The 13,001-nt window shown below is 34.2% G+C and overlaps 1 protein-coding gene across 8 annotated transcripts in view; it reads right to left on the reverse strand.

Moving 5' to 3' along the window:
- LOC105149603 (phosphatase and actin regulator 2) overlaps positions 1–13,001 on the reverse strand; it is a 289,109-nt gene that overhangs the window by 21,861 nt on the left and 254,247 nt on the right. For 6 of the 8 annotated variants that reach the window (XM_087412168.1, XM_087412169.1, XM_087412166.1 and 3 more), the window contains exon 5: positions 1,060–1,281. The exons of the other annotated variants lie outside the window; for them this stretch is intronic. In XM_087412168.1, the coding sequence (XP_087268294.1) occupies positions 1,060–1,281 (222 nt within the window). The remainder of the gene's footprint in view (positions 1–1,059; positions 1,282–13,001) is intronic. 8 annotated transcript variants of the gene reach the window in all.

Raw genomic sequence — 13,001 nt, forward strand, 5'->3', positions numbered from 1 at the left:
TTCTGAAAAAGAATTCAATTATCTCCTATTTGAAAAAAAACGTGAATGTGAAAAAGAATGAATACGAAATTGCTTAAACAATTAAAATATTAAAGTCAGGTTTTACTTGATGTTGCATTCTCTAAAGTATATGATCTAGGAGTTTAATTAAATAGTCGTTAATAAAAATTTTAATATGAATGACCACGCACGATGGAATGTAAAGGCAATTAATCCGAGATTGTAATAATTTTATAATAAGAGATAGATATGACTCTCGTACACATTTAAATTCATCTGTTCTCTTTTAGTTTCCCAGTTTCCAAAACGTATTAAAAATATGTAAATAACATTGCATCGTCAAAGCGGCAACTAAATTTAATAAAGAAACTTCCTATACCCGTGTTCGTTCCAATATAATTATATTTATATGCACGAATTCGCGGCAATCCATCGTTTTTCGTCGAATACGAGTCAGCACGTAAAAGAATGCTATAAATTGATGATCTTCAAGAGAGATAATTCTTATTTGAAAGTTTCTATGAGCTGCATAATGATAGTCGCATAAAGAAATTCAAGTTTATACATTTATAGATCTTTTATATGTAATCCTTGAGAAAATGCGAGAAATGTTCAAAATATTTATAGACATATAAATCAGAATTATAAATATATGAAGGAAAAAAACTGCTTATAAATTGTTGTATTATAGTTTTTGTGTTAAATTAACACAAAAATTTGAGTGGGCTGTTTGGGACCATTTGTGTTAAATTTAACACAAATCTTTCAAGCGTATTATTATTATTATTAATTATTAGCGTTAGTATTATTTCTCCTATTAGGAGATTTCTTAGGAAATAAGACACATTTTAGTACAATATTTTTAGTAAGGATCTTTTTAGTTAACTTCCTCTCCCTCTCTTTATTCACCAAAATATTCTCTATTATCCCACTCTTCGTCCCAAAATCGTTTGTTCCGATTGATGTACACTTCAATCGATTTCGTCGAACTTTTCTCTGAGCGATGACGACACGCGGAGGCAAGTAGCAGAACTCATGCCGGCTCACGAGTGTACTCACTGTCGAACAAGATCAGCCTCCTGGCTACCACCCTGGCGTCGAGGGTGTTCGGCCTGTTTGGCTTTTGCTGGTCCCCGGCATCCGGAGCCGGGCCCGGGACCGGCATCGCCAACCCGGTCGTAGCCGAGCCCAAATTGGCGGCTTGCGGCTCGCCGCCGCCGCCGCCGCCGCTCGGCGATATCGCGCCATTTGCATTCTGTTCAGTCTTTTCCTTCTTCGGCTCTGCAACAGAAAAAAAAGTTTGACACCGGTCAGAACCGTGACGGGATATGTACGTCGTCAGAGTGGCAGATTAGAGGCTGACTGTCTGGCTCGCCGATTTTTCTCACCCTCTCGCGAAATTTTCACAAGTCAGACGACGCGCTCGCTCAGAGAAAAGTCCCATCGAATTGTCCGCAAATAAAATTACGGATATCACTTGTTGTCCAATTACTTCACTGCGAAACGTTGCGGTTACTTTAGTGATAGTTTTCGATCAATATATATTCGCCGAGATGACTTTATCGGCTTACTCTCACTGCGCACCGCGGTTGCATAGATTGGACAACGTAATCCGTTAAGTCACTTCTTGATCGAAGGCGACGTTGCGAGTATATTTAAACCGCTTGCAAAAGCGAGTACGCTTGTTTACGTAACGTATAGTAATATTCGAATAATATTATCTTATTATATTTTACGTAAAAAAATAAATTTGTAAAAATTTATTAGAAATTTAATGGCAAAAGCCGGTTAAAAAAGTTGACATTTTATTGAGCATTTCTTGATTTTCACTTACTCGATTGAATAATAATTGTTTATAGTTCTACAAAAAATATAATATAGTTAGCATCAAAAATGATTATAAATTATAGTTAAATTATTACCGTAATTGCAATCGTTTTTCTTTCAGTGTGTAGTATTTGCATGACTATGAGAAAAAAAAACTGGGTCACAACAAAAACTTGCCGATGCCGTTTTTCAGTCGGACACAGATGGCTCTCAAATTACGTTTGTCTTCGTCTGCGATAACGGACACTCCGTTGACTGGTTGTCGACGAAAATTTGTCCTGTATTGCGCGAATTGGACATACGCGCTGCGATGGCATCGCGATGGCATTCACTACGAAAAAAGATATGTCGATTTCTAGGACGAACACATCGTATACGAAGTGGAACAAAAAATTTCTCTCGTGCACGTTTATTGACTGCTGACTGTCGGTTTCAGAAATCCGTTGTGGATTTAGAGAAGTTGACACATTCTCGATTCGGCGACGATTAAACGCAGCGCATAGTCCTTAAAAATTCTCTTTGTGTATCGGCGTTATATACGTATCAATAAATCAATCGGCAATTTTTGAGAGTTGTAGACAGAGCATTTTCTGGCGTTAATGATATACATACATTTTTTCCTGTGGCTAGATCCATTATATCTCTTGTTACATCGTGAATTATGAATTAAGGATGTACATGTCACATTTAGAAACAATATTAAACATAAAAATTTCATAGATTGTTATATTATTATGCCTGAGTATAAAATTTGAGTACTTCTCTTATTTACTATTATGAACTTAACCTCCAGCATTAACAAATTTTAAGTTTATATAGCGCATTCAATTGCTCATCGTTTGCACACTTCCAGTAAAAAAGTTATTCAAAAAACAATTTTAAATTAAAGTTATTCAAAAAACTAACATCATACTACCCCCCAACTTTGAGTAAATTAGATTGAAAAGGATTTAATCGATAGATTTTCGTTTGCACGTTTCGAAACAAGTCGATTTTTCGTTCGCTTTAAATTAAAAAAGTTAAAAGATTATTGACAAATAAATGTTGAGGAGGCTAACTTCACATAAAGTACATTTTCGGCTCGAATTCAAAACGAACGAGTTTGAAATAACTAAATTTCAACAATTATGAAAAATCGCGAATGAAAATGTTAACAAGATGATGAAGTAGTTATAGCATGAAGTAGTTATAGTAGTTAAATATATTATAGCTTGTTTTTTTTTTCCATTAAATTCTGTACTAGATAAAACTTATTATCGAGAATTTCCAATATAAAATAAACTCTACTGAAGAATATATATATTAATCCATTGTACTTAAATCTTTCATAATCTTTTCTCAAATCTTTTCTCCATAAAATGTATCTTTACTTTATGTAGACACAGCTTAATTTGCACAAGAAAACGTAATATTTAAATTGCAGTTACGTAAAATTTAATACAAACAAACATCATCGGGATAGAAAATATCGAAATAAATGAAGTATCGCGTCAATATGCATCATAGATGCTTGTTTTTATCAACATAGTTTAATTTTTATCTCCGTTCAATTAACTCTTCATTTTTTCCTAATTCTAAAAATGAAAAAAAAATGAAGAGTAAGTTGAACCGAAATTAAAGTTAATCTATACTGGTAGGAATGGGCATAAATGCTGGTATCAAAGGGATGAAATAAATTCGTAAATTGGGAGTATCATACTCAAAGGATGAGGACGGCGACAATACTGTTTGAAAATGAAATGCTATTTCAAATATAGCGAAAGAGAGAGAGAGAGAGAGAGAGAGAGAGAGAGAGAGACGCAAAAATATGAGCAATTCACATAAATTGAATTATGAATGTGTACACTAATGCTGAATTTAAGATCAAACGTTAATATCTACAATTAAAATTGACAACATTTTCCGTTCGTTCTTGCTTCAAACAAAATTAAAGCGATACGCTCAATATTCCTATAAAAATATGCGCAATTCCTCTTCATATTTAGCGACTCTTTTACATCACAAAGGCTAAATAACTGGATATCAGACAGCAAAAGTGAGTTACTACGGATCGATAAATATTAAGGATATCGTGCATATTGCATAAAAGGAGGAAGAAGATAATTGCGGGAGAATAAAGATGAGAAATTGTCCTGTTTCAGTTCCTAAAAGAATATGCCTTGTGCCCTTTGCTCATAATAAAACTCGATCCGATTTTGCCTGGTTTCATCTGTTCCGGAAGTTCCATCGACGTCGCGTTTTGGGAGAAAAGATAAAAGAAAAACCGCCAAAAACACGCGCTCTTCGAAAAATAATTGTTGTACAACTACTTAGAGATGAGAAATTGCCTGGTCTCAATTCCTGAAAGAATACGCCTCGTACCCGTTCGTTCGCGCGATAAAGATTGATTCGATTTTGCCGAGTTTTACACGTACCGGAAGCTCCACTGACGTATTTTGGGAGGTCGCCAAAAGAATCTCGAAGGCACGAACAGGCATCGGATCTTTCGACATGTTACTAATAACATCAACAATGTATAGCACACTACAGAAGCGAGCAATTCTGCAGTTCGTCTACTATGGAGCTTTTAACATTTAATCCCTGTTTTTATTCAATCTGGAAATAAGAGTTCCTATAAAATAATAGACCTTAAATGTTGAAAAAAATTCGACGTTTTAGATTTATTGATTATAATAATTATGTATATACTTTATCTTGTATTGCGCATTCAGAGAAAAAAACATAATGATAGCATCGAATTAATGAAGGTACGCGTACACACACACACACACACACACACATGTTGAATAAACTATTTTATGTAGTTGCAATAATTATAAGAGAATAGTGGCAATTATATAGATGACAATTATGTATGTTCGGCATAGTTAATGCATATATAATATAGTTAAATGAAATATTTTATAGTTATTTCAATTATAAAATAATTCAATTACGTTTTAACATTAATTCGACATAATATAAAATATGTACAGTTGTTACTTATATATAGTTAACATTATTCTTTTTCTCTGAGATGTGACATGCAATATAAGATAAAGTATACGTAATCATATAATTGTCCAAAAATTTGGCTCTTTCACCATTGACTTAATTTTTCATCTTTTAGCATTTTAAAAATTATATCTGTTGAATTTTTGAAAGCTTTCAGGATAAAGAAATCATTAATTTGGATCACGTTCCATAGGGTTTTCGAAATAACGCGACAGAGATACCAGATTTTCATTTAACAGCGAATGCAATATCGCAGCTCACGTTTGCGCAATTTAGATCGCGAGGCTGATTAAGCGGCGCAACGAATTCCGTGCAATTAATCCGCGCGTGCCTATTCACTTACTTCGCCAGTTGAGATGGACGATACGACCCATGAGTGATTAATGTCACTGCGACTCGTGCTTTCAGATTCGCGTAATGTCGGGGACCGCGTCGACTAATCGCCACAACGAATTTCTCAATTAGTCTGTCGAGTGTCCCGCGATGTCATACGTCGCTACCACGTTACTTGAGATCATGAATAACGCTACGCATCGGTGACTAATGTTCTCGACTCGACGCGATTTAATCAAGCTCAAGTTCGAGCGCCTTCTTCCTTTCGATGCGTCGCGAAGCTCACGAGAGACTGATCGCGAGTTGGAAGCTGCTGGGCCCACGCATACGGACGAAAATAGATGAATAACTTTGCCGCAGAATGGCACGCAACGCCACGACCTTCCATCTACTGTCACCGCAGGCTATTCTGCGCTTGATATACAACCACGTATATTTTCGAACGATCTACATTCCGCGCGTTACTATCGTCTCTGAATTGAAATTCGTGTAATTGAAGTTCCACGAATTTTCTACGAGTTTTGGTCTGTAAGAAAATACTCTGGCGAACGTCGAGTAAATTCTTCTTCTTCTTCTTCTTCATCCTTGATACTCAATCCAACTAAAGAGTCATTGATGACAATACCATGCTGCTTGTTAGACCAAAATCCAGACATTAGCTCTTTCCCAGAGATGTTAGGTAAACAATATGCGAAGAAAGTACAAAAATCGTCATGATTTCGAGACGATAATGTATAGTCTCAATTTTTTAAATCTTTTTTCTTATAGACACCTGTTCCTGAATGAGGACCATTTGGCTGCGTTTACACCTAAAGACCTATGCGTTGCTTGACCTATACAAAGTAAACCAAGAAAAGTTTAATCACTAATTATTATATTATACACCATAAGCGGCCTAAAGTATTTTGCAGTCTCAGCGCTGTTAATCGATTACGTCTTTAGGGATTATGCCTTAGGAGAAAATTAGCAAGCCTTTAGGTTAGATCACCACAATTAAAACCTGACCTAAAGGCCAGATTATTAAATCAACTATGAAATGTTTACAGCAAGTGGCTTAAATAATTAATTAAAGGTCAAATTTGAGGTATAACCTGTGACCTAAATGCACGGTGTAAATGTATCCAATACGACTAGGATCTTGGATGGTGAATGTGTGAAAGAGTCGAAATAGTGATGCTTAATAGTAGTGAAAGCGTGCAAAGTGTGATGTGTAATTGTGTGTTTGTGTGCTTGTAATTATTATTGTTCTTGTGCTCGTAATGTATTGCTTGCTGTCCGCAGTGTAGAGAGCTCGGAATACGTAAGTTCACTGAGTCCAAAAGGTTGTGCGGTGCTTCTCTCCCTGCAGGGGTGTAACCCGATCGGTTACCCTTGCCTCGAGGTTGCCAACACGAAATAACGAGCGAATTTCCGCGTGAGAGAATTCTGCCAAGTGCACGCACACGAATGTGCATCGAAGTTTAACCGTGTGTATCGATATATGTATACACATTGACTGCGTCTCGGTGATCCTGCCAAACGTATTATTGCTCTCACTTGGAAGAATTAATTTCAATCGGCCGATGCATCTGGAGATTTGGTAACAACGAATACATCTTCGGGTGACTCTATGAATAGAACGATGCCACATGCTCTTGGCAACATTTCTGTTATGTGGCGTTACGTTGGAGGAATTTCGAACGGCGAAAGCTCGTGTCATGGCCGCGCGAGCGTGAAAAAACTGGAACATGGTACATGAGACCAACACGATTTCAACGTCACGCGATTCCTGCCAGCGTACGAGGAAATGAGGATTGACCGCGAATATCTTTTCAGAGGTCACTATTAAAGGTCAAATTTAAATCAATTCCTTAAGTTAATAACATTTTGTTATTTTATTTAACTTCCAAGTGTGTCAAAATGTATTACTATTTTAATATCAAATATTAAATAAAAAACAATCTTCTAATTAATTTCTATTGTCGAATTGCTTAATTCTAAAATAGTGTTCATATTAACATATATATATTTAAAACATAATAAACCATATTTAAATAAAATTTAATTATTTCTTGAATTAAATTGTTCCATTGTTTTAGTTAAATTATTATATTATAATGAGTAGAAGCAATAACGATAAGAAATAATTAAAAATAAATACAAATTAACATTAGAAATTTAACTGAGAATTTATATTTGCTAATTAAATAACAAATATTGGATATTTTTCCCGAATGAAAAGCACGTAAAATACTTTTAGTCCTTTTCGGAGAAAAATTAAAAAATATTCAAAAAAACAATTTTATTTGGAGAAATCTAATTGAAGGTTTAATTAACATTTAATTAATGTTTGAGAAATGCGCAATTGTCATTGTTTTTGTTTCGAGCGGAATATATATTTACATGAATCTATCACGGTTAGCCAACCGCTTAAAGCAATGGCATTGTTTATAGAGCGTGAAATGCCACATGTGCTAGATTTTTAGAGCCAGTGGGATTCGACCGTGACATATATATGTATATAGCGCGATCGAGATAAATAGCGAAATCTTGTCACGGTCGAAAGAATTATTGAAATTGTTGAAAATTTAATTTCCCGCTTTTGCCGATCTCTTGATTTCACTAGAGAGTCAGTTCTTTCTTTTTCACGAATCCTTGATGTTTGTATGTATCCTTTCTGCGTTGCAATCAACATAAGTATTTTCAGTTTCATTAGTATGACTCTTAAAGGAGTTTGAGAATATTATTTTGCTCTTATACACATGGGAAGAACGATTTCGCTGAAGTATCTTCGATCTGAAAATAATTTTGTTGAACCATCAAAAATAATTGTGAAGGACGGTCAAATTAGAATGTCAAAACTTTTTGCAACATAATGAGATTCCTATCACAAAAATAATTAGTCTCAAATGAACAAGAACATTTTTATATATATCTAAGCAAAAATATTGTAAATATCTAAATATTGCTTCAAAGATTCTTATCTTGATTTGATTGAATTTGTATTTGTGAGTATAAAGTAATAAGCTAAATTTTTCAGCAAAAATCTATTCGTACCGTGTGACTAAATAAATCAAAGTCTTATATCAAAATCAGTTCCAATTTCTTTTTCACCAACGTCACTAAGACAAATGATTTCGTGCGATTTCTCCGACCATATCTTTCTCAACCCTGCCTCCAATACAATCGAAATATTCCCAAACGTACTCCAAAGAGTTATATTCTGCGATAAGTTGCGCACATAGTCGCGCCCTCGACAAGTGACCTGCGCGGCAAAATGCAATTGCAATATTTCAAAGGGTTAAGCGCCATTCGAAATGTCCTATATCACGTCCTTGGCACTAACACGTTGCACAGCGACGCGCACTTAGAACGCATAAACTTTGTCGCGGTCGTTGCGCATCACGAAAGCTTCTTCACGGCGTCTTCTTCGTCGCGGTATGGCGGGGTGCAGTTGAGGCCATTTGGCTAACAAACGAGAGAAATAAATTACATCGTAGACCAGCGACGGGCTGCATAATGAAGAAGGATCCGTCTCTACGCGTCCTGAGAGCGTGAGCGAGAAACAAAAGAGACGTACGGTTTCATTTGTCTGGTTCGCGTTGGAGTCACACGCGTATATATCGCATGTAAAGTGCCAGATGATAGACGAGACCTCAATGTTAATTGCTTAAGTTTCACGATACTAACGAGATGAAGGAAGAAGATATGTTTTCCATATTGTTAAACGTCAACAAGGGATTAGTAACCTAATCATTTTGTTATTTTTAACTTCCATGTGTGTCAAAATTTTGAATGAATCAATTTCTATGAGTCAGTTTCAAGTCAGTAAATAATACTCATATTAACATATGCATGTAATAAATAATAAACTAAATTTATAAGTCAAATTTAATTTTGAATTGAACTTTCGTTTGATTTCATTGCTTTAGTTAAACTAAATGATATATTGAGTAGGAGCAGTGGTAAATCTATGGAGATGATTAAACATAAGTCAAATTGGATATAACATGAATTTAATGGTCTATGTTCTCCACATTGTTAGATATTGAAGAAGCAATGGTAATCCATCCAATCCTTTGATTTTAAATTCACTCTTGAGTTGACATTTTGGTAAATTGTTTAATTCCATCGTTTTAATTAAACTGATGTTGATTAGGAGTAGTGGCAATCTATAGAAATGATTAAAAATAATTCAAATTGGGCATAATTATGCTCTTCATACTGTTAAATATCAAAGGAGTAATAATGATTCAATCCTTTGAGTTAAATAATATAATATTTATATAATATTTTATTATTTTTAACTTCCATGTATGTCAAAATATATATTAATTCATTTTGATAATTGAATTATTTAATTACAAGGTTCATACTAACGCCGTATGCATTATATAATAAACTAAATTTGAGTATCAATATATTTCTGGAATTAAATTGTTTAATTTCATTATTTCAGTTAAATTAATGATATACTTGTATATAATTGTAAGTAGGAGCAGTGGTGACTTATAGAAATATTTAAAAATAAAATTCAAACTGAGTAAAATTCGATATTATAAATTGAGCAGTGTTTCCTCACATGCAATGCATATATCGCACGTAGTAAAGTGCCAGACGATAGATGAGGGCTTAATGTTAATTGCCTAAGTTTCGCAATACTAACGGGTAGGAGAGCGAAGATAAGTTCTCCACCAGCAGAAACCTCAGGAGAGATGTTCTTGTTCGGTAACTTTTCGGTATTGCGACCTGACTCTCGACATCTCGCATTCTCTTTTGATTCGGCTCCAGTCGCGATAGAGATCTCGTTACCCATGTTCAAACGAACGAAGGACATTTGCGGTACTTAGATTGTTACAGTGAGAATGAATACGCTGTCCGCTCGTGGAAAATTGCTCGAGGAGAAATGACGGTTCGAGAACGCGTGAAAGTACGAGAGTTGTTGCAACGACTGAATATCAATGTGACGTCCCTCGGCGACGTCAACGACGGACACGTATGTTGATATTTTCGTGACTCGCCACGAAAGGTATGACAATAAAGACGCCGCGCCGCGTCCGGAGGTATTTGCGTAACTGACATCGTAGAGAGTCGTGTGACGTCATGTGTGTTACAACGTAGAAACTTTAAGAACCCGCAAGCTTCACGCTCGGGAGACTGACGGGGTTATTTATAAGGAACGTCGTGCAAGAAAATCATTTTTCTTTTCCTAGTGCAACGCTTATAACGCAAACTTTCGAAGAGATCGGTTGCCCATGTGCATGCTTTGACAGATGGATGAGCAATTGGTCGCAGAACATTCCGTACGTGCGCATTCCGGGGAGCTTAATGTGCTTTTACTCGGAATCTGCTATGCGGATACCGGCCAATTCTGTTCTGCGGAAATGTTTTGCTTCCTGTCTACGCGCCAGAAATAAATGATGCGGCAGAAATAGAAGAGTCAGAACTTGATAAAAGATATATATGTGTGCCAACGAAAAGCGAAACGTAAAATATCGTTGCGGAGAAATTCGCGTAGGTACTGTAGAGTACATTCCATTTAGTACTCACAATGTTCGCAAGTATTATTTTCTCGTTTAACATTTGATAAACAATGAAATGATTCCAAAAGCGTGATGAACATCAAGTAGAACGCAGCCATAAAATGAAAAGTTCACACGTATGTATTTTAGATATATGTAATGTAGTTATATGTATGTGTTATATATATTCTCACAATAAATGTGATTGAATAATTTCTGTTCGCAAATAATATCACATAATATGGAGAAATATATTCTTAAAAAATCTATAAAAAAATTCATATACATCGCGTATTTGTTACAACAACGACAACTAAACTAGACAACATAACTAAAAAATTATTGTGCCGTTTATAGAAAAAGAACGTAAAGATATAGAAATTAAGAAGGAATATACTTTAGAAAAGAATATATTTTTTTTTATTCCTTTATGATCAGTTATACTATTATAAAATTGTATTTTTCAATTAAATTACAATATTTTAATAATTCAAAACGTTGAAACTCACTTTCTAAAAAACTTTGCTTTGTAAGTGATATCGTTGTAATAAATAAAGCTCAAAATAAAAAGCTGTGTATCTTTATTTTAAATATATTATATGTTCCTACTTTTAAATGTGATTGAATAATATCTGTTCACAAAACAATATCAAATATTCACTAAGAATACTCGGATCTCTCGCTTTCTCAGATCCAAGTCGTTTAACTCAGAGATAAGAATAACTTTTGTTTGCCGTTCGTTTGCTTCCTTTGTTCTTTGCAGTTCTGCATAATTGAACATGTAGTGGGCGAACTCTTAGGAGGAGTCTTGTGTCTTCTATCAGAAGGCAATGTTGCGCACGAGGGAGCACAATCGTTATTCGTCGCTAGTTTTATCCAGACTATAATACTAAACTGCAGATTCACATCGATGATGTATGTTATAAAGGTTGACGTTATCTAGGCGGAAGGACGTACTGTTTACGTGGACCGCTCGAGTTTCGAGAACACTTCAACGTTTCCATCCGATCTCATCCGCCCACTCGTGCAACCCTAACATCCCCCAAGTACAGACACGATGGTCTGGAATTCCAGTTACAGCGGCTTTGTGGAGAAAAGAACTTTCTCTAATCGCTTTCGACCAGCTGCTCGAAACTGTTCTCAGTCTATGTTCTATTACCCGCAGTCGTGCGGTTTCGTGCACCTAATCCTTCATTTACCACGGACGCATACTAAACCAATTAGTATTAATCCAGACTAACTGTACATTTTCTTGGAATTGTTGCAACGTAAAACAAATCGGCATTCTTAAAAATATTGCATAGACATATTTCAACATATTTTAAGAAGCAAAACTTTGCAAATATTAACATTAGAATTAATCAAAGTAGTCAAAATAATTAAATACTTTGATAGTTAATAATTATTCTAGTTAATGACTGTTAAAGATTGCAACTGTCCTAATTTTTTTTTAATTACTCAAATTTATATTTAACGATACATTTTTTAAGATTTTCGTGGCTTTTATCGTAATATTCTTCCATCTGCAATCTAAATCTTTTTTGGCACATTTATTACACAAAAATTGAAATTTTAGCAAAAACGAGGGTAAAATTTCACTCTCAAATTTTATCCTCGTTTTTGCTAAAATTTCAATTTTTATAAATAAAGATTTAACATTTTTAGATTAAAAGATTATTTGCTAATGTAATAGAGAGATTAAAAAGTAATTCTGAATTTTTTTTAAAGTTTATAATATAATAAAAAGATTGGAGCTGAATAAAGAAAATCCAGATTGCAAACGAAGGGATAATAAATAATTAAATTGATCAATTTACTTTCCACTTACTTCTCTTGTTTCAAAGAGTTTATATATTATATATATATATATTGCATTACACTTAAATAACACAAACTACACTATTAGATCTCAAAAGAGCAATAGTTAACTTAATCCCTTGAGTTAAATAGCAGTTTGTTATTTTTAACTTCCACGTGTATCTAACTATAAATCCATTTCTGTGGTTAATTTCAAAGTAAACATCCTCCATATTAACGTATGTACTTAGTAATAAATTAAATTTGAGTTTGTATCAAAATTTAATTTTAATATATTTTCTTAAATTAAATTGTTTAACTCCATTGTTTTAATTAAATTAACAACACGTTAGATAGGAGCAGTAGTAATCTACAAACTTGATTAAAAATAACTCATATTGAATATAATTTGACAATATGAATTTTTACAGTGTAATGTTGATGTAATTTCAGTTAATTATTGAATTAATTGTAAATAAAATAACACCATTGTCGATTGTTGCTCAGTTTTACTGGAATATAATTACATTGCAAGGCATAATTTTAGTT

Source organism: Acromyrmex echinatior, chromosome 12 (genome assembly GCF_024713525.1).
Source record: "Acromyrmex echinatior isolate Ae372 chromosome 12, ASM2471352v2, whole genome shotgun sequence".
Classification (NCBI taxonomy): Eukaryota; Metazoa; Arthropoda; class Insecta; order Hymenoptera; family Formicidae; genus Acromyrmex; species Acromyrmex echinatior.